Source organism: Macaca mulatta, chromosome 1 (assembly GCF_049350105.2).
Source record: "Macaca mulatta isolate MMU2019108-1 chromosome 1, T2T-MMU8v2.0, whole genome shotgun sequence".
In the NCBI taxonomy this organism is placed as follows: domain Eukaryota; kingdom Metazoa; phylum Chordata; class Mammalia; order Primates; family Cercopithecidae; genus Macaca; species Macaca mulatta.
The window spans coordinates 35,772,764-35,795,480 of NC_133406.1; the positions used below are offsets into that span (position 1 = coordinate 35,772,764).

Below are 22,717 nucleotides of genomic sequence, written 5' to 3' on the forward strand. Positions count from 1 at the left end.
TCTGGAATTCCATGACCTTATAATTCAAACATAAATAACATCATCAGTGAGTTTCAATACTTAGTTACCAACTTATGAAACCATGGTATTCATATTATACACAAACATAGCACCTTGTTCTTGTCCTTCTCGGAACTTATCACAATGATTTAGCTATTTTTATACTAGATGACTATGTGCTCCTCATCTTAATGTGTATAATACGCAGCTAATGTGTAAGATACATAGTACATATATACATAAATATAAACGGGTAGATAGATGATAGATACAGTGTATGTGTTTCCATCAGCTGTTTGTTAAAAGGTAGATGATACATTAATACTGTGTTGTTTTCATGTCTCTTCTGTTCCAGTGCTTTAAGGTGGCAGGTGTAGTCCACTGTGATTCAAACTATGAATTTTTTCATTGATGAGTTCTGATATGCTAAATTCAGCAACTGAGCACCTGTATAATATGTTAGGTCATCATATTAATAATAGTTGACTTGCCTTTTTATTGGGGGAATATAGAAAAACAAAAACCCTAGAAATATGACTGATTTTAAAACAAACTAAAATGATGATTGAGAATAGTAATACTATCTATAATTCCATTGCATCTAGTAGGAAATTAATTTTGCAGAGCCACTCAGTTTGTTTTGATTATTCTTTATTTCAAAAATGAAATTCTCAGTTTTAATCTCAACAGTAAATCTGTTGATTATAGCAGAGCTGATTTTTATCTGTCAATAACTTAAAAAATTTTTGAGGAGGAAAAGCAAGCATCAACTTCTAGGGATCTAGTAACTTCCTAACTTAATGGGACTTGCCTAACAGTAGATGAACTTTTCATTTTAAAACTTTGCCTTTAGTAGTCAACACTGTCCTCAACACAGCTACAGACTATATACTATAGCGTCCATACAATACAGGGCATTTCTGTATGAATAAAGTATTACATTTTTTAAAAGTATCTTTTAAAAAATGAAGTTATAGCTTAAGACCTGAATGAAGGGCTTTAGGGAAATAAAACTTTGTTCCTTTTCTAAATTTTAGATATTTCCCTTATGGTAATATAGGGAATTAAAGTGATCGGTATAATAAGGTAGTTTAAGATAGTAATGTGTATGTGTTAACAGACTTCTATCTCTGCGTCAACTGTAAGATTTACCTGGTTTTTATACTCTGAAGAGTTTATATTTAAATTTAACATAATAAAACATTCAAAATAAGAATCTCTGAACTTAGTTTTATTTTAGACTGCTTATGAAAAAATCACTTCTTAAAGTGCACAGATGCACACATCCACCCTCCCATCCTTTGTGATAGAAAAAATGATTACTTAGCTTGGTAAATCACATTGCTTCTCCTGAAGTAGACTGACTGTACCCAGTGCTGCGAAAGAAAGCCCAGTGAATGAGTAAGGAAGGGTGGCTATTGTTTAGTGCTCTCTAGCAAAAGAACAGGATTGGGGGTGGGGTTGGGGCGAGGATTGAGTTTAACTGGCATTGGCTCTGGCTTTTCTGCATTCCAAACTGTCTGAGGCACGAAGTGAGAGCGAAAAGGGAGAGAGCAGGAGAGCGAGCACAGGAGAGCGAGTACAGTATACAAAGTGTTTTGCGTTTCTGACTGGCGTGCCGGAAAGATCATGTTAGCTCACCCAGAAACTTCACAGGATGCAGACCCCAGGTAAGAGTCCCTAGAGTCTGAGACTGAAATGAAAAGTCACGTATTTAAGGGGAATGTGGCTTTTTAAAAATTACACAAATGCAGTGACTATTTACCTTTATGATTATTGGCTTTAAAAAAATAGGTTGGTTTTTATTGCTGTGAGTTCACAGAAATACTGTGTGGAAGCTGTCTGTTAGCATTCCAGTACAAAATCCAGCACAAGAATAGCCATCTAATAAACTCAGATAAATTAAAAGAATAATGACCACAGCAAAATATTAACACTGCAGCATGTACTTGTTCTGTTAATAATATGAAATGGATCCTTATTCTGTATCTTTCCTAAAATTCTTTATGAAATATAAAGATACCTGGGAACAGGTAAAGCCTCATTTCTCTCTGAGTGAGACAGAATGTATTGACCATCAACAAGATGTTAACAGCCTTGCTTGAACCTCAGTAACACATAATCAATCTGTGTCATTCAAAAGTTCAACAGGTTTGATCGATAGACAGCAGTAAGAGCATTCGAAAGAAAACTTTGTTACTTTTGCCCAAGGTAGGCTTTTAATATCCTCTGCCAAGATGACAAGTAAAAAAGTTTATTGACTTATTGAAAGTTAAATCTGAAAGAGACTTGGAGATTGTCTATAGTCTAGTCTCTCCATTTTCAATGAAAATTTTGTGGTCTAAGGTACTTGCGCAAGGTCAGAATTAGGAACAGAATTGAAATGAAAACCCAGATCTCCTTATTCTCAGTTTAACGTGTTTTTCATAGAACCAATTATATACAGACTTATATTTTACCTATACTACATCTGCTAGCCTCAGGTACAATGAATTATTGCCTAAATAGACCAGGTACATCATAAACCTAGATTGAAATCTTATGGGGAGGAGGTATTGAGAATAGATGTCGTCAAATCACTGTTGATACATACTCTTGACCAAAACCAAAAACATATAACAAAATATTTATCAAGAGGAAAAAATGGCTTTCAGTGAAGGAAAATTACTATAGTTTGTATGCTGCTTTTATTTAATTATGCTGCTTTTAATTTTTTAAAAGACTTTAGGACTTGTCAGTTTTCTGTGTAAATGTTAGTAAACTTTTTTCTGTATGCAAATATCTATTTTTGTAATGTGTCTATTTTACTGAAAGCAAATTATATTCACTGCCTTTCTTATGTTTACTCAAAGAAAAATATGAGATAATATTTTTAAATCATCCAACTATTTTGACCCATTGCTTCCTTTCAATTTCTGTTTCTCTCTGCTTATAAGGATCTTCCGTTATTTCACCTCTTGAATTATGTGTTAGAGGATAATTTAAGTGAAGAGATTTGAGAGCCACAACAGACAGGGAACATCTGTCTTCATACATTTTCATTTAGTCCCTAAAAAAGGTTGCTGCCCTTTCCATTTTTCTGGAAACCATTGTGGGGATGAGAGGCCACACTATTCTAGTGAGCTAAATAGTAAAGATAGCCACTGTCAACAGAATCTGTCATGCCTCTTTACAACTCCTGGGAACAAGTTAGCTTGATTTCGCTATAAGCACAGTAAAGGGATGTTGTCCTTTTGTATTAAAGCCTGACCTGCTCATTCCAGTTTTTGGCTGGGTCTACGTAAGTGCAGTTCTGATTTACAAGTCTGTGTAGGATGGGCAGTAAGTTATAAGGAATAGTTTCCTTACTCCTCTCGGCTATATCGGAAACCAAATTACCAAGTGAATTCTCCACCCAGTAGGAAAGAAGAGACTGTTTGTCTTACTGGAGAATCCATTATTTAAGCACACTGTTTTTAAGAGGACCCATGGCTGTGAGAATAAGGACATAATGCTGTATCCAACTTAACAGTATTCATGTTGTATTACACAAAGCTTAGATTCTTCTCTCTGCTTTTATCCTGCTTTTAATATGTGAAAGGACTGCCATGATATATCTGTGTATATTATGTTGTGTGTGTATATTATATGATAGAATGAGAGAGTAAAATGGGCCTTTGACCTGAGTATATTTTCTGATGCCAGAAATGATCAGAAGTCATTAATCTATTGCTGGTATTTTACTGATCTAAGTTAAAAGAAACTATTTTATTAACCAAGCTAATCATGATAAAACTCACTACCATGCACTACAAAGAGAAAAATACTCAAAGGAAATTCACTTCTTTTTTAATTCTGAAAACAAATGTCAGATTATGCAGGTTTATGCTTTCCGTGTTAAAAATAAAATAAAATAAAAAGGTGCCCACTTTGTGGCTAAAGACAAATTTTATTTTTAAACAAGTTTTTATTGGTGTATAATACATGTAGATAGTTATGGGATTCATTTGATAATTTAATACATTTACACAATTTGGAAAGATCACATCAGTATACTTGGGATACCCATCACCTTAAATGAAGACAAATTCTAAATGGGAATAGAGTGAGTAGAGTGAAATATAAGTGGCATGAAAAAGAAACTCTCATATGTATGTGAAATAATTTTCTTTTGACCAGTGTTTTCTTGAAGGCAGACCTATTTTCACTATTCATGATTTTCTCCTTGATACTGCTTTTAAAATTTTTCCCATGAACAATCTATATATAAATATTGTTTGTATATTAAATTTTCAAAGAAGGTAAAGAGCTCTACTATATAATGACAACATTTTCTGAAAAAGATTTGGCTATAGTTGATCAAGACTTTTGACTCATTGAAAGAAACTGCTCTCTTTGCTGTTGCAATTTCTTTCTACCTCTTGGGCATAATTCTATGTAATACATAATTCTTATGTATCCCAGTTAAATCCCCAAGAATGGAATATCTTCAAAGAAAAATGAAGGCAAAAGATAGGGACCAGGGGCAGGGACTTGAAGCTGGACATATAAATTGTTCTGAGCTGTCAAGTTAATTCTTTTACTCATGAAAGTTACCCAGTTATCCACCCAAGACTCTGAGAATCCTTTTATGTAAACAACATGGTTGTGTTTCCTCTTCTGCTCCAGTCTTGACCTTCTGCAGTCTCTAAAGAGAAAAAGTGTTTGTTACAGACTCTTTTTGTTCTCTTCTGTTCTTTCACGCTCCCTAGTGGTTGTTCATGGTCATTCTTGTTTTCAGTTCCCTGTATATCAGTTTTAGTGAGAAGGAGGTGACTGCTGTATTGTGAAATAAGGTTCACCGGATTCTTATATTTGAGTTGCATAAACTTTCTTAAAATAACTGATTCTTACATGCAGAATCAGAAGCAAAAATTTTTGTCCTGTTGTTCCTAGTGAACAATGATTCAAGAAAATGAGTCATGACTCAGCGATATGAATTCTCTTTTAGCCGGGGTTATTTTTAAGTGCTGATAGGAATTCCATCTATCAAAATTCCACATTTAATTGTGGGTATGATCTCAGCTTGTGTTTGGAAGCCTTAAGCAATGCCACTCAGAATACTTTCTTTGTACATACTTGACAAGTAAGAGAGACTTACTAAGTCAGTGATTAAAATTCAGATGAAGGCCTTTGTCCTCTCTGGTACCCCCTTGCCCCTACTCAAACCGTGTCATGAAGCTGAATTGGAAATACTATTAGCTCAAGCACATGAAGAGGGAACCATTGAGGAGATCCTGTTAATAATATGACTCTATAGAACTCCACATTTCTGTCATTCTCAGGTTTGCAATATTTTTTGAGTAAATGAGTTGCTGAAAAGCACCTTGGAAAATTAGTTTAGGTTTGTGCAGACCTGTTCTTAGAAGAAGAGAAGATAGCTGGTTCTGCTTCCTTTTTCTAATGTCAGATCTTGGAAAGTAAGCAACTTGAGCTGCTGGAATAAAGCAGGTGTCGTTCAGGATCAGGTGTTGCCTAGGATAGCTAGCCTGTGAAACAAGTTGCTAACTGATGTCCTGAATCCAATTCCAGAGATTACGGAGTACCTTTGAAAAATGTTATAACAGCACTGTTGTGTAACTATTCATAAATACTACCTTTAGTTTATATGAAGATTAGGAAAATGGGTATTCTTTCCGTTTTTAAGATTCTGGTTTGTAACTTTTTTGCTGAAATACTTCAATTGGGTTGTGTGTGCTTCTCGAGTCAGATAGGAGAAGATAAGATGTCTGAGTCCCTACTTCAATCGCTCTTCTTTCCAGGAATACCTGGAATATGAAGTTTCAAGTAAATAAGTAAAATGAAATAAAAAAGAGAAGTGATTTGTCAAAATGAGTGCAAGAAGAGCCACCAAAAATCTAGCTTGTGTGAGTACATAGAATTGAGTTTATTCAGTCAAAGGACAAGGGAAAATGTGATAAGTCTATTAACAGGGAAGGATAATCATCTTCTGTGTACCAAGAGCTCATTTCTAAGAGTGTGTCCAGTATGGTTATAGAATATTTCTTATCAGCATTTTCTCAAAGTATGGGAAACTAATCACTCAAAGGGGAAATAGATTATTTAAATGCTTTCAACATGTGGTAGAGGAATTTCTTCACACAGAATTTGGTCTGCTTTATTTGTGAATCTCTCTTGTACAGCTGAAATTTAAGGAGATTTTTTTATTAATTAAAATATTTTATCTTTCATATAATTTGCTACATCAGCCAGGTTTGGTGGCTCACACCTGTAATCTCAACACTTTGGGAGGCTGAATCAGTAGGATTGTTTGAGGCCAGGCCTGGCAACACAGCGAGACTTCCTCTCTACAGAAAATTTAAAAATCGGCCAGACAGGGTGGCATGCACCTCTAGTCCCAGCTACTGAGAAGGCTGAGGTGAGAGGATTGCTTGAGCCCAGGAATCAAGACTGCAGTGAGCTATGGTCACATCACTGTACTCCAGCCTGGGTGACAGAGCAAAACCTTGAAGAAAAAAAAAAAAAAGAAAGAAAGAAGGAAGGGAAAAGAAATCGCTATATACATCCTGACGTTTTCCTTGAAACATTTTTCCTCCACCTGAAGTCCAGTGAAATGTCACTGTAGTTTCCTGAAACAATAAATACGCTATTATATGAGTAGCATCATTTACTTGCCTGGGTATAATTGCTAAAATTTTGAAATATGCTTTTAGTATGTTTAGTTTTATTTATTTCCTTCCCCTATTATTAAAAAACAGCACTTGGAAAATGATTAATGATCAACTTTTAAAGATAATTTTTTAAAGTAGCTTTTAAAAATCAACTAAAGCCCTTACCATTCTCTTCTCATCTCTGAGAAATGGTATAGGCCATTTTTATTAACCAAAAATGTAGTATAAAGAAGAAACCCTAGGAGTTACTGCTATCATTACAAGGAATGAAAACTAGTCTCCCTTGGAAATATTTTTTAGCTTATACAAGATCAAAATGTACTAGGCAGAGGAAATTTATTGTACTACAAAAGGTAGAAGTCTAGTGGAATTATAGCTATTTGTCCCCAGTGCCTCAGTAGAACTGTTTAGTCCAACACTTGTGACACTATTTTATTTTGGTTTCATGTGATTTTTTTTAATGGAAGAGTGTTTAAAACCAGAAGCCAGGCTTTGATCTGTTCTTTTTTAAAAGGAATATCCAAACAATGATTTACCTGTTTTTCTCAGAAACTATCTTACTGTGAACAAACTGCAAAATGTATTTAACAGTAAAATCTTAATTATCAAGAAATAGTGAGCTTGAAGAGTGTGACTATTGCTGTAAAGTGCTGTGATTTATGACAGCTTCCCAGTAGGTTTCTCCCAGGGTCAGTGTCATGAAACCCATTTTCATTTTACTTTGTTCTTGGATTAAACATTTAAAGGTAGAATTTTTGTTTCTCTTTCCCCCTATCAAACCTGTATTACGGGAGAATAGAAACTGTCTTAAGGCTCTTCAGATTTAGTTCAGATATTGCTTATGTTACATTTTCTCTGATAGTCTGAAAAAATAAAGTTTTAAATTTTAACGTTTGATCATAATATATAACTGACTCCTACACATCAGTGAGAAAAAAGCAAGACTGGAATGCTCATTTTACAAAAGAGGCAATCCAGATTACCATTTAGTATATGACAAGGTGTGCAGCTATTGTTAGTCATCAGGGAAATGCAAATTTAAACCAAAATAGGATTACATACCCATCAAAATATCTGAAATGAGAAAAAAGAAAATACCCAATGTTGATAAGTATCTGGAACAAAAGTAGTTTTCATACCATATTGACGGGAGTGTAAACTTGTACAATTACTTTGAACAGCTATTTGACAGTATCTCCTAAAGCTGAACAATGCTTAGTGACCCAGCAATTACACTCCTGTTTATGTACCCAATCGAAATGTATACCTAGGTTCATCAGAAGACCTGTACAAAAATGCTTATAACAGCACTATTTATAACAGCTAAAAATTTGAAACTACCCAAATGCTCATCAGCAGTAGAATGAATAAATTGTGGTTTGCTTATAAAATGGAATTCTATACAGCAATGAAAAAGAACAAACCACTACTTCATGTGACAGAATGCATGAATCTTACAAATGTATGTTGAGCATGAAAAGTCTCAAAATAATACTCACTGAGTGATTCCATTTATATAGAGTTCAAACTGATCTAGGGTGATGGAAATCAGGATAGTGATTATCCATATGGGGGTAATGACTGCCAAGGATATATAAGAGAGGCCTCTGGCTGGTGGTAATGTTCTGTAGTGGTGGTGTTTTCTGGTTCAGATGCTGGTTACTAGCATGAATTCCATTTGTGAAAACATATTGACCTGTATGTATGTTATTTGTACACTGTTCTTTTTTTCTTTCTTTCTCTTTTTCTCTTGAGACAGGGTCTTTCTCTGTCAACCAGGGTGGAGTGCAGTGGCCCAACTGATCATAGCTCATTGTAACCTCAAACCCCTTGACTCAAGTGATCCTCCCACCTCTCAGCCTTCTGAGTAGCTGGGACTATAGGTACACAAGACTACACCTGGCTAATTAAAAAAAATTTTTTTTGTAGAGATGGGGTCTTGCTATCTTGCCCAAACTGGTCTTAAACTCCTGGCCTCAAACAGTCCTCCCATCTTGGCCTCCCAAAGGGCTGGGATTACAGGTGTGAGCCACGACTCCCAGCCTATTTCAGTTTCTATACATCAGAAGTCTAGGCAGAATGCAGCTAGTTCTCTGCTCAGGGCCAAAACAAACATATCAGTCAGACCACGTTCGCATCTGGAGCTCAGAGTCCTCTTTCAAACTTGTTCAGGTTGTCAGCAGAATTCAGTTTCTTGCAGTGGTAGGGCTGAGATCCCTGTTTTTTGCCTTGCTGTTGGCAAGGAGTCACTCCCAGCTTCTAGAGGCCACTGTTATGTCCCATTTCCATGGCCCCCTCACTACTTGGCACTTACTTCTTCAAAGCCAGTGAGAGACTCTTACTCTGATTGGATGTATGAGTTCATTCTTGCATGGCTAAAAAGAATTACCTGAGACTGGGTAATTTATAAAGAAAAGAGGTTTAATTGGCTCATAGTTCTGCAGGCTGTACAGGAAGCATGGCAGCATCTGCTTCTGGGGAAGTTTCAGGGAGCTTTTATTCATGACAGAAGGCAAAACGAGATCAGGCTTCTTAAATGTAGGCAGGAGCAAGACTTGGGTTGGGGAGGTGCTACACACTTTTAAACAACCAGATCTTATGAGAACTCACTATCCTGATGACAGGACCAAGGTGGCATGGTGTTAAACCATGAAAAACTGTCCCCATGACCCAGTCACCTCCCACCAGGCTCCACTTCCCGCATTGGAGATTATAATTTGACATGAGATTTGGGCAGGGACACAGATCCGAACCATATCATTCCACCCTTGGCCCCTCCCAAATCTCATGTTCTTCTCACATTTCAAAATACAGTCATGCCTTCCCAACAATCCTTGAAGTCTTGACTCGTTCCAGTATTAACTCAAAAGTCCAAAGCCCAGAGTCTTAGAGAAGGCTAGTAGTCCCTTTTGCCTATGAGCCTGTATAATCAAACACAAGTTAGTTACTTCCAAGATACGATGAAAGTATAGGCATTGGGTAAATAATCCCATTCCAAAAGGGAGAAATTGGCCAAAAGAAAGGGGCTACAGGCCCCATACAAGTCTGAAACCCAGCGGAGCAGCCATTAACCCTTTTCCCATTTAGAAAACAAGAAGTGCAGCTCGCTGCCAGCACTCATTTAATTTTGCATAAACATACTCTTTGAGGCTGAAGCAAATCTGACTGATTTTCAATGTGAAAACAAAATATAAAAACTGTTCTTGGAGTTAGTTCTAAATAGAACTAACATCAGAATCATCTGAATCATCAGAATTGTCTATTTCAGAAAAATTGAATTCATCAAACGAATCTTTGGCCAACAACTGTTGCAGAATGACGTTAACATCACACATAGGAATGCTACGTTTTCTAGGATTTGACAGTTTTAGCAATCGAGAATTACTATATTTTGTAAATGGAAATACCAGTACTAAAAACAGAATGCTATAAATAGAATGATGTCTTTTGTTTTCAAAGTTGATATACTAGAGCAATATGAAAATAATAATAAAAATGAGATATTTCATGGCAAAGTTATCTTGGGGTAAATGGTGAAACTGCAGGCTCTGTCAACAAGTATTCTTGGGGCAAATGGGAGAAGAATTTAATCTTAAGGCTCCAAAATAATCTTTGACTCTATTTCCTACATCCAGGACACACTGATGTGAGAGGTGGACTCCTAAGGCCTTGGGCAATCCACTCCTATGGCCTTTCAGGGGTCAGCTCCTGTGCTGTTCTCATGGGCTGTTGTTGAGTGCTGGCAGTTTTTCCAGGTGCAGGGTATAAGTTGTTGCTGGCTCTACCATTCCAGAGTCTGTAGGATGGTTCTTCTTACAGCTCCACTAGGTAGCACCCCAGTGGGGATTCACTGTAGTGGCTCCAACCCCACATTTGTCCTCTGCACTGCCCTAGTAGAGGTTCTCCATGAGAGCTCTGCCCCAGCATTAGGCTTCTGCCTGGACATCCAGGCTTTTCCATACATTCTCTGAGATCTAGGCACCGGCTCCCAACCCTCAGCTCTTGAACTCTGTGTACCCACAGGCTTAACACCATGTATTTAAGGCTTTCAGCTTGTACTATCTGAAGCAGCAGCCTGAGCTGTACCTGGGTCCCTTTGAGCCATGGCTGGAGTTAGACAGCTGGGACACAGAGAGCAGTGTCCTGAGGCTGCCTGGGGCAGCAGGCCCTGGGCCTGACCCACAGAACCATTTTGTTCTCTTAGGCTTACAAGCCTGTGATGGGAGGGGCTGCCACCAAGGTCTTAGAAATGCCCTCAAGGCCTTTTCCCTAGTGTCTTGGCCATCAGTACTTTGCTCCTTTTTACTTATGCAAATTTCTGCAACCTGCTTGAATTCCTCCCCTGAAAATGAGCTTTTCTCTTCTACCACATGGCCAGGCTGCTAATGTTTCAAGCTTTTACTCTCCATTTCCCTTTTAAATATAAGTTCCAGTTTTACGTCATGTCTTTGCTCATGCATATGAGCATAGGTTGTTAGAAGCAACCAGGCCACATCTTGATTACTTTGATGCTTAGAAATTTCTTCTGCCAGATACACTAAATCATCATGCTCAAGTTCAAAGTTCCATAGATCCCTAGAGCAGGGGCAGAAGGCCCCCAGGTTCTTTGCTAATGTATAACAAAAGTGACCTTAGCTCCAGTACCCAGTAAGTTCCTCATCTCCATCTGAGACTTCTTCAGCCTGGACTTCACTGTTTATATCACTATCAGCATTTTGGTCACAACCATTTAACCAGTCTCTAGAGAGTTCCAAACTTTCCTCATCTTCCTGTCTTCTTCTGAACCCTCCACACTCTTCCAGCTTCTACCAGTTAACCCAATTCCAAAGCTTCTTCCGTATTTTAAGGTATCTTTATAGCAATGCCCAACTCTTCAGTACTAATTTTTTGGCTATGATGTAATCCAGTGTAACACAACTGTAATCATGATAGTGACTGTACCATCACCTAGGCCATAAAATATAACCTAATCAGTGGCGTGGTTGTCCCATCATATTACAGATTCCAGGCCCTGAGGGTAGAGAATTATACAAGGGTGTGGTGGCTTATGCCTGTAGTCCTAGCTACTCAGGAGGCTGAGGTGGGTGGTTCACTGGAGCCTAGGAGGTCAAGGCTACAGTGTGAACCAAGATTGTGCCACTGCACTCCAGCTTGGGTGACAAAAATGAAGCCCTGTCAAAAAAAAAAAGATACATTTTCAGATTACAAAATTTTTTCAGTAAAAGAGACTATACACATCACCTACTTTTATACCACCTAGCAATGATACATCATGAAAGGACAATTACAGAGAGTATTACTCATTAATATAGTTCCAGAAATCCTAAACAAAATATTAGCAAATGGAATAATACATTATGACTAAAATTGGCTTTATAACACAAATGCAAAGTAGATTTAATATTAGAAAGTTAGAATAGTTTACCATTAATGAACTAAAGGAGAAAAATCTTACAATCATCTCAATTGAGCAAAAACGACATTTAATAAAATTTAACAACTATTCATAAGAACTCTTAGCCAAACAACAATAGAAAAGAATTTCTTTACTCTGATTAGTGATATGTACAAAAACCCCTCAACAAATATGTGTAATGGTGAAAAGCTTTCCCTTTTAGATGAGGACCAAGGCTAGGATGTCCGTTATCACCCTTGCTATTCCACATTGTAGTAAAGGTCTCAATCAATACAGTAAGGCAAGAAAATATGTAAGGACTGGAAAATTAGAAACTTTACAAGTGATGTGATTGTTTAGAAAATCCATTACTTTTTAAATCTAAAAAGTAAACTATAAAGCTTTATTAGGAGAAATTTAAGAATAATTGAAAGTAGATATATACCATGCTTCTGGAGTTGGAAAACTGGTTTTTGTGGTGTTAACTTTCACCCTAAATTCCTTTGTAGAGTCAATGCAATTCCAATTTTAAAAATCTTATGATGCCTGGGCAACATGATGAGACCCCATCTCTACAAAAAAATTGAAAATTAGCTGGACGTAGTGGCACATGCCTGTGGTCCCAGCTACTTGGGAGACTGAAGCAGGGAGGATCACTTGAGCCAGGAATTCTAGATTGCAGTGAGCTGTGATCATACCCCTGCACTCCAGCCTGGGTGACAGAGCAAGACCCTGTCTGTCTGTCTTTCTCTCTCTCTCTCTCTCTCTAGCTATCTATATATTTGTATATATTAGGATAGCCAAAAACTCTTTTAGAAACATAATTTAGGAGCACTTGCTCTGTCAGCTATTAAGGCTTTTTGTAAAACTATATTAATTGAGACAAAGTGGTATTAGTGTTAGAAATAGACCAATGAAACAGAGTAAAGAGTCCAGAAACAGACCTGTGCCTATATGTACATTTTACTTATGATAAAATTGACACTGCAGAGTGGTGGGGAAATTAAGGTCTTTTCAATAAATGATCCTGGCTCATCTGGAGATCCATATGGAAAAATAAAGTGGAAGTGGATTATTTCTTAACAATTTACATAAAAATGAATTCCATCTAAATTATAGACCTACATGTAAACTACCAAATAGTAATAATACCACTTTTAGAATATATTATAGCATCTTCATGACCTGAGGATAGAGAAGTAATTATTAAATCAAATAGAAAAAAGCACTAATTATAAAGAAGAAAAAGGTGATAATGTTTATTCATATTAATAACTTCTGTTCATCAAAAGACACTACTGAAAATGCAAAAAGTCAAGCTATATAAACCAACAAAGAAATTATACCAGAATATTTCAAGCATCCCGACAAATTGATAAGAAAGACAAAACCCAATAGAAAAATGGGCAGCGACTTAATAGGCACTTCACAAAAGAATATAACCAAATGGCTGTATACATTTAAAGAGGTGCTCAGCCTTACCAAGGAATCCCAAGTTAAAACCACAACAAAGGGGCCAGGCGCGGTGGCTCATGCCTGTAATCCCAACACTTTGGGGGGCCGAGGCAGGTGGATCACGAGGTCAGGAGTTCAAGACCAGCCTGGCCAAGATGGTGAAACCCTATCTCTACTAAAAATACAAAAAAAATTAGCCAGGATGGTGGCAGGCACCTGTAATCCCAGCTACTCAGGAGGCTGAGGCAGAGAATCGCTTGATCCCAGGAGGCTGAGGCTGCAGTGAGCCGAGATTGCGCCACTGCACTCCTCCAGCCTGGGTGACAAACACACACACAGACACACACACACACACAAGATACCCCCACACAATCTCCAGATTGGCTAAAATTTAAAATCTGATGATACTAAAGTTGTCAAGCATATAGAGCAATGGGAACTCCTACATTGCTAGTGGGAGTGAAAATTTGTACAGTTACATTGGAGAACACTTTAGCATTATCTAATAAAATTGAAAGTAATGCTAACTCAATATAAATACATGCTTATGTACATGAGGATGCATGTACAAGAATAAACAAGCATCCATTATAGCCCCAAAATAGATATAACCTGGAAAAAAATCAGTAAAATGAATTTTAAAAAGGTGACATCATCATGTAGTAAAATGAACAAACTACAGTGACACACAGCAACATTAATAAATCTTTAAAATATAATATTTAGTAAATCAAAATCAAAAATGTGTCTTATTATACTATTTATATAAAATTCAAGAAAAGGAAAAAGAAATCATGTGTTGAGATATGCACATTTCAGTGCTAAAACTAAATAAAAGCAAGGAATGTTTACTCTGGAAATAGGTATAGTGGTTATCTATAGGGTGAAGGGAATTGGGATCAGGATGGAGTATTTGGGAAATTATTTGTTGCAGACAATGTTCTAATTCTTGCTATGACAGTATTATAATTCATTAAAATCTACATTTATGTTTTATGCTATTCTCTGTGGAGTATCATATTTCACAATAAAAATAAAGGCATATATTGAAGATATCTATACTTGTTATCCTTAAATGCTGCATCTTATTCCACCATAGATTTATCTGTTCCCCTCCTTTTGAATACTTGGAGTGCTTTTGTTTTTTTGCAGTTGCCAACTTTGAATTAAGCATCTTTGTACATATATCCATGTTCATTTGCTTGTGCTGGTATTTCTGTAGGATTGGTTTCTAGAAATAGAATCAAAAGATAATTTGCATTTCATATTTTGATAGATGCTGTTAAATAGCCTTGCAAATTTGTTCAGCCTGTCTTTTCTATTTGAAGCTTTTAATTTTTTATTGTTCAATCTTTCTCTCTTTTCCATTGTAATTTCTGGCTTTTGTGTCATGCTTAGAAAGGCCTTTTTCAACTTCAGTTTGTGTCTTTGTCTGGAATTTATTTTTGGTTATGTTAAATGAGATTTTTTTTTTCAGCCGCATAGCTAGTTGTCTCAGTGCCTTTTTTTTTTTTTTTTTTTTTGAATGGTCAGTTCTTTGCACAGTGATGTAAAAGGTACCCTTTATGATCAGCTAAGTGTTCATATGTCTTTTTCTATTAAGCTGATCTATTTCTATGTCAGTGTCACAGTGTTTTAATGATTATAATGTTTTTCTCTTACTGATATAGGAAATTCTAATTAGTTCTTCCTTTCAAAAGGTATTTGGCCTTTTATTCATGTATTTCCTTTTCCAAATAAATGGTAGTATCAAGTCCCTCTATACTCCTAGCCAAAAACAAAAAATGTGTGTTGGGATTTCAGTTGGAATTACAATGAATGTATAGATTATTTGGGAGAGAATTTACTTTCATAAACATTTTAAAATTCTAGTCATTTTTAACTTTATATAAAGAGCGTATTTTATATATTCTTTTGAACTTTTTCCATTTAAATATTATATTACTCATCTCTCCATTTTTTGCTATAGTTTATCTATTTGACTACTGTATAATTTTTACATTGTTTAACTGTAACAACAAATTTAGATTAAGAGTTGGGGTTAGGGTTGGTATTCAGGTTCAGTCTCTTATTGAAGTATATTGTATTTCCTTTGTTAAGAGTTTTGCTCTTGGTGTCAGTGCTGCTACGAACATCCTTGCAAATGTCTTCTTTTCTCCTTTATAAGTTCCTCTTTGGTATATACATAGGAGTAGAATCTCTGGGCTTAGGGTATATAAATGTTCAACTTCAGCAATGCCAGACTGTTTCCCACCAGCAGTATATATGAAATCTTGAGTCGTCTACATTCTGCCCAATATTAATACTTGGTATTGTCAGAATTTTTAGTGTTTCTCATGGGATGAAGATAAGATGGTTGATTTTTCATATCCTGACTACCAGTAGTACCGAACATTTTTCATAAGTCTATGGCTATATATGTTATGCTTTTGTGAACCTCTTCTTTATATCTCTTGCCTACTTTTCTGTTGAGTTGGTCATGCTTAACCTATTAAGAGATAGAAGTTCTTTCTATGTTCTTGATAGTAATCCTGTGAAAAATTGTGGGTCTTGTGAATATCATTTCTCAATTTCTGACTGGTCTTTTTACTTTCTTTATTTAAGGTCTACAGATGGACAAAAGTTTATAATTTTAATATAATGGCCAACGTCTCCAGTCTTTTATAGTCAATACTTCTTGTTTGTTTCCTTTTGTTTATTTTTCTTTTTCTTTTTTTTTTTAAGAGACAGAGTCTCACTCTGTCACTGAGGCTGGAGAATAGTAGCGCCTTCTTGGCTCACTGCAACCTTCTCCCGGGTTCCAGCAATTCTTGTGCCTCAGCCTCCTGAGTAGCTGGAATTACAGGCACATGCCACCATGCCTGGCTAATTTTCATATTTTTAGTAGAGACTGGGTTTTGCCATGTTGGCCAGGCTGGTCTTGAACTCCAGACCTCAAGTGATCCGCCTTTCTTAGCCTCCCAAAGTGCTGGGATTGCAGGTGTGAGGCACCACACCTGGCCTTGTTTCTTGTTTAAAAAATCATTTCGTATCTCCAGTGTCTCCAGATATTTTTTGTTAATTTTAAAATTTTTTTCTTGACACTTAACTCTGTAATCCCAGGAGCTGGTTTATACACTTTTTTCATATTGATGACTCTTTCCTGCTATGTTTATTGAACAATCCTTCTTTTCCCTCAGTGATCTAACAGCACCCTGTTATCTATAGTTTCATGGTTTCCTGCAAATATCTTAATTTTTCTAATAAAGCTTGTCCCTAGTTTGTAGTTCTTACTGCTTTTTGGATGGGATCATTTTTCCCATTAATTTTTCCTAATTGATAACTACTGGTATACAGGAAAACTCTTAATTTCTGTATATTTATATTTATTCTAACCATCTTAATAAATCCTTTTATTAATTGTTTTTCAGTTGTTTGTCTTGTCTCCCTCTGCCATCCCCACTTAGGGATACACCTTATTTTCTGCAAATAATTATCATTTGTTTCCTTCTTTCAATACCTATGTCTCTTACTCCTTATCTTGTCTTACCACCTTGGCTAGGACCTCCTACCAGTAACATATAACCCTGGTGAACCCACATCCTGTTGAAAAATAGTGGTGAGTTGGATATCTTTATGTTATTCCTAACTTTAACAAAAATGTTTTTAATGTTTTATATCTATCTATAATATTGCTATTGATTTCTGGTCTGTATTCTTCTTTAAGCTAAGAAAGTTTGGTATAGTCAAGGCAATAATAATATACCTCCATCCCCACCACCCTGGGTGGGGTGGCAGATATTCAGCCAGTCCTTCCACTCCTGCCCTACCCTCTTTGGGTTCTAACCCCTATTGCTCCTAGGCTGCAAACCTGTACTATATGTTACTATACTGAATACAGTAGGCAGGTATAACACAATGATAAGTATTTGTGAATGGAAACACAGAAAAGGTACAGTAAAAATATGATTTTATAATCTTATGTGACTACCATCTTATATACAGTTCAGTATGCCACATATGCCTGTATTCTAAGATTTCTTTTTTTAATTTTAATTTTATTTCTTAAATTGACATGTAATAATTATACATATTTACAGGGTGCATAGTGATGTTTTGATACATAAGATGTGTAGTGATCAGATCAGGGTAATTAACATATCCATCATCTCAAACGTTTATTATTTCTTCCTCTTAGGAACATTCAGTATCCTCCTTCTAGCTATTTGGAACTATACATTATATTATTGTTAACTACAGTCATCCTACAGTGGTACAGAGTACTAGAACTTAACTCCTCTTATCTAGCTGTAATTTTGTATACTTTACAAAATCTTCCTGTGTTCTGAGATTTCTTAATAGAAACGGTACAGGATGTTGTCAGTTGCCTTTTCAGCATGTGTTGATATAATCATTTTGTTTTTACGTTTTAATCTCTTAATACAGTGTCATAATGATATTGTATTAAAATATTTGTTCATTTCTCCCAAGTCACAAAAGTAAAGCCAGGAAACTTAAATATAGCAGGTCATCGAAAATACAAATTTGTTCTTTGCAGTATTCTCAAAGCCTTAGAATTTTTTGCGTTTTGTCATCCAGCACACTGACCTCGCGCTTATCCTTTTACTCGGCTTATCTACTTTCATTTTACAAAACATCATTTTGGAATTTCCTAAGATATTTAAATTTTTGTTATTTATTAACTGTGTGCAGAAAAACTTGGAGTCTCTCTTCATGCCGACTAATTACACGACTGCTGAAAAATGACGATGCAATTAAGGAAAGCAAGGCAGCAACTTACTACCATTTATTCTATGCCGTAATCAGATGATGATGGTGAACTCTGATTTTATTATAAATGACTGTAGATCTTTGATAAACCTTTGATGTTACTGTTGTTGAATTAGTTTCTCCTCTCTCTTACGGCAGCCTCTGTTGACCACAAACCTTAAGATCTTTTTAGCATATGAGACCTTAATCAATGATAGAAGAAAAAAAAGATTCGTGTTTGCAATTTTGTGGTTTTTTTTAAAATATGGACTCACAAATTATATAAGCTTCAGGTCCCACAACACATGAGTCTGCCTCTGGGTATAAGGGGTGAAGAGTGGGGGTTTTATTTTCCCCAGTTCTTGCCCACAATTGTGCTATCACTACTAGAAAGCTGATCTCTATGATGGGGAGCCAATAGTTTTTTACTTTACTTTCAATAATTAAAGTTAATTTAATCTATTTGATTAAAATTTTGTCTCATATCCTATTTAACTCCACCCCCCACCCCCACCATGGAGTAGGAGATATCCAGCCAGTTCTTTCACTCCACCACCCCTGCTCTACCCTCTTCAACTTCTAACCTTTCTGGCATTGGAGTAGGGAGACAGGATTGGAGAAAAGGCGTTCTGGTCTGATGCCACAGTTTTTACTTACCCAGACATGAAATTACAAGCCTCTGTTGGTTATTGCTGCTTTTCTAGCTAACATTGGCCATGAATTTGAATGCCTTCTGTGTGTGTTCCAATGCTGGTTCTCTTATAGGTAGAAGGGTGCAAACTCTTCAGAGGGACCCATAGGGAGCATCCCCACTGTATAGTTCTTTGGTGTTGGAGATCCAGCATCCATGATATAGACCTGGTTCTCTTTTTTGGTGTCTACTTAGCTCATAGTAATCAACTATATCTTTCCTTTGCATTCTTGTTCTTCCAATCAGCCCAAGGTTACAGGCTGCTCCACTGTAGTACCTTGTTCAGGGTTTTATTTTACCAGGGCTGCGATAACAAAGAACCACTGACTGGGTGGCTTAGACAACAGAAATGTATCGTTTCATGGTTCTGGAGATTAGAAGGTGTCAACGGGGTTGTTTCCTTCAGAGGGCTGTGAGAACGAATCTGTTGCATACCTTTTCACCTTGCTTTCAGTGGGTTGCTGGCAATGTTTGGTGTTCATTGGTTTGTAGGTATGGGTGGGAAGAAAATAATGAAACTTTTATCCTTTTGGTTTTTATCTGAAATAAGGAAAAGTATACTTCACTAATATTTGCTTTATAGATTTGGAGCCCATGTATATCATTTATGAATAAATATACTAGAGATACGAAGTTAAATTTTCTATTGATATAATATTTAAGAAGTACAGACCATGAGCTTCTTGAGAACAAATCTTTTTCAAATTTGTCTCTATATTCCACAAATGTAATGTATTTTATTGTAATGTTAATGAATTTCTGAAGTAGATAATAATGTAGTTCTGTAAAATAGTTCTGCCATTTAAACTCATTCAAGATCAAATGGGGCATGTTTTACATATCTGTTGGTGCAACTGTTTTATCCAACTACAGCCCAATTTACAACAGATTCAAATACTAACCAGAAGGAAATTAATGAGTTGATTGTGGTGTTTGTTTTTCAGTCAGAGGTGTTTTCTGGATACATCAGATATAGTGTTACAACAATCCAGGTGATAAATGTATTGAACATTTTTGATAGTTGCAGCTTTTAATGTAAAAAAAGAAAGGTATGAAAACCCTTGACTTTTTTTTGATTTGCCAAAACATTTCTGTAATAATGTATACATTTTCCATAGCCATTAGTACCCATTAGCTTTTTTTAATTGAACAGTTGGCCCTTCATATCCCTGGGTTCTGCATGTGTGGATTCAACCAACCATGTATCAAAAATTTCCAAAAAAAAATGCATCTGTACTGAACATGTACAGACTTTTGTTCTCATCACTATTCCTTAAACCAGTGGTCCCCAACCTTTTTGCCACCAGGGCCTGGTTTCACGGAAGATATTTTTTCCATGGACAGGAGGGAGTGGGGTGTGGGGGTTGGTTTTAGTGTAATTCAAGCACATTATACTTATTGTGCATTTTATTTCTATTATTATTACATTGTAATATATAATGAAATAATTGTACAACTCACCGTAATGTAGAATCTGTGGGAGCCTGAGCTCGTTTCCCTGCAACTAGATGGTCCCATCTGGGGGTGATGGGAAACAGTGACAGATCATCAGGCATTAGATTCTCATAAGGAACACGAACCCTAGATCCCTCACATGTGCAGTTTACAATAGGGTATGTGCTCCTATGAGAATCTGATGCCACCACTGATCTAACAGGAGGTGGAGCTCCAGCGGTAATGCTTGTTCACCTGCCACTCACCTCCTGCTATGTGACCTACTTCCTACCAGGCCATAAACCAGTACCAGTCCGTGGCCTGGGGGTTGGGGATCCCTGCCCTAAATAATACAGTATAGTAACAATTTACATAGGATTTACATTGTATTAGGTATTACAAGTAATCTAGAGATGATTTAAAGTATATGGAAGGTTGTGCATAGGTTATGTACAAATACTATGCCCTCTTTTATCAGGGATTTAAGCATCCATGGATATTGGTATCTGTAGGAGGTCCTGGAACCAATCCTCCATGGATACAGAGGGATTACTGTATATGACTTAAGGTCTATAACATGATGTTTTGATATACATAGTGAAATGATTACTACAGTCCAGCAAATTAACATATCTGTTATCTCATATGCCTTCCTCCCTCCCTCCTTCCCTCTTTCCCTCCCTCCCTCCCTCCTTCTCTCCCTCCCTCTCTTCCCCCCTCCCTCCCACCCTCCCTCCCTCTCTTCCCCTCTCTTTTCCTTTGTAGTAAGAGTATCTAAAATCTACTCCCTTGGAAATTTCCAGTATAAAATATTATTAACCATAGTCCTCATGTTGTACACTAGATCTCTAGATTTAGCCTACATAGCTGCAACTTTATACCCTTTGACCTAATTCTTCCCATTTTCTCTGCTTCAGGTAACCACTATTCTGCTCTTTGTTGCTGTATGTTCGTTGTTACGTTTGTTTTTGTTTTTTTTTAATTCCACATATAAGTGAGATCATGCAGTGTGTCTGGCGTATTTCACTTAGCATAATGTCCTCTAGGTTCATTCAAGTTTTTGCAAATGGCAGGATCTCTCTCTTTTTCAAGGATGAATAATATTTCATTACGTACACACCCACCCACATCATAGTTTCTTTATTCATCAACAGGCATTTCAGTTGCTTCCATAACTTGTGTTGTGAATAGTGGTGCAATAAATATGGGAATGCAGATATTTTTATAAGATTGTGATTTCATTTCCTTTGAGTAGATACTCAGAAGAGGGGGGATTGCAGGGTCATATTGCTAGTTCTATTTTTAATTCCTTAAGAAACCTCCATACTGTTTTCCACACTGGCTACACAAATCTGCATTTCCACCAGCAGTGTACAAGAGTCCCCTTTTCCTTGCACTCTTACTAACACTTGTTATCTCTTGTCTCTTTGATAATAGCCATCCTAAAAGGTGTGAAGTGATATCTCATCGTGGTTTTGATTTTCATTTCCCTGGTGATTAACGATGTTGAGCATCTTTTCATATACCTGTTGGCCATTTTTATGTCTTTTGAGAAATGTTTATTCAGGTTCTTTGCCCATTTTTTAATTAGGTTATTCAATTGTTTGGCATTGCATTGTTATATATTTTTGATATTAACCCCTTATCAGATATATGGTTTGCAAATATTTTCTCCTAATCTGTAGGCTTCCTTTTCATTTTGTTGATTGTTTCGTTTGCTGTGCAAAAGGCTGTTAACTTTTATCCTGTTCCACACATCCAAAGGTAGATTTAAATTAACATAGTTTTCAATGTAAAATTAGACAAAGCATTAAACAGCCTCATTAAACGCTCATAGGAGCAAATAACCGTGTCAAATACCCTGATCAGGTATGCAAAAATTTTGCTTATTTAACAAATATTAAGCACTTACTATGTGCCCAGCATTGACTAATGTTCAGTGAAATCCTTTTGTTAAGAGATACTTGTGAAAAACAGACTATAAACATTATTTATTGGTGGCAAGGAGTAAAACAAACATCTATATGCTATAAAATTCAACTTAATTTTTCCATTTCTTCACATTAGAAACTATGGGGTCTGGCCTTTTTATTTTGCCACTGACTCTGGATTCCTACACAATTTACTTAACTCTGTTGTAGTGTCTCAGATCACTGATCAAGGAAGAGTTTTACTTCTCATTAAATAACTGTTCACCTTCACCCTTCATACCTCACCCAAAATATCTAAAAATGTTATAGAAGAAACTCCAATATGGAATGTGGTTCTGAGTGTCGGCTCTGAAATAAGAATATCTAAGTCTTCACCCAACCTCCAATACTGGCTGTATGACTTCGTCACTTC

At 36.3% G+C, this 22,717-nt stretch overlaps 1 protein-coding gene across 8 annotated transcripts in view; it reads left to right on the forward strand.

Moving 5' to 3' along the window:
- The window catches only part of RASAL2 (RAS protein activator like 2), a 367,690-nt gene that overhangs the window by 233,417 nt on the left and 111,556 nt on the right, over window positions 1-22,717 (forward strand). For 4 of the 8 annotated variants that reach the window (XM_015123079.3, XM_002802040.4, XM_078000722.1 and 1 more), the window contains exon 1: window positions 1,507-1,670. The exons of the other annotated variants lie outside the window; for them this stretch is intronic. In XM_015123079.3, the coding sequence (XP_014978565.3) occupies window positions 1,658-1,670 (13 nt within the window). In that variant the 5' untranslated portion in view covers window positions 1,507-1,657. Of the gene's footprint in view, window positions 1-1,506; window positions 1,671-22,717 lie in introns of those variants that run through there. 8 annotated transcript variants of the gene reach the window in all.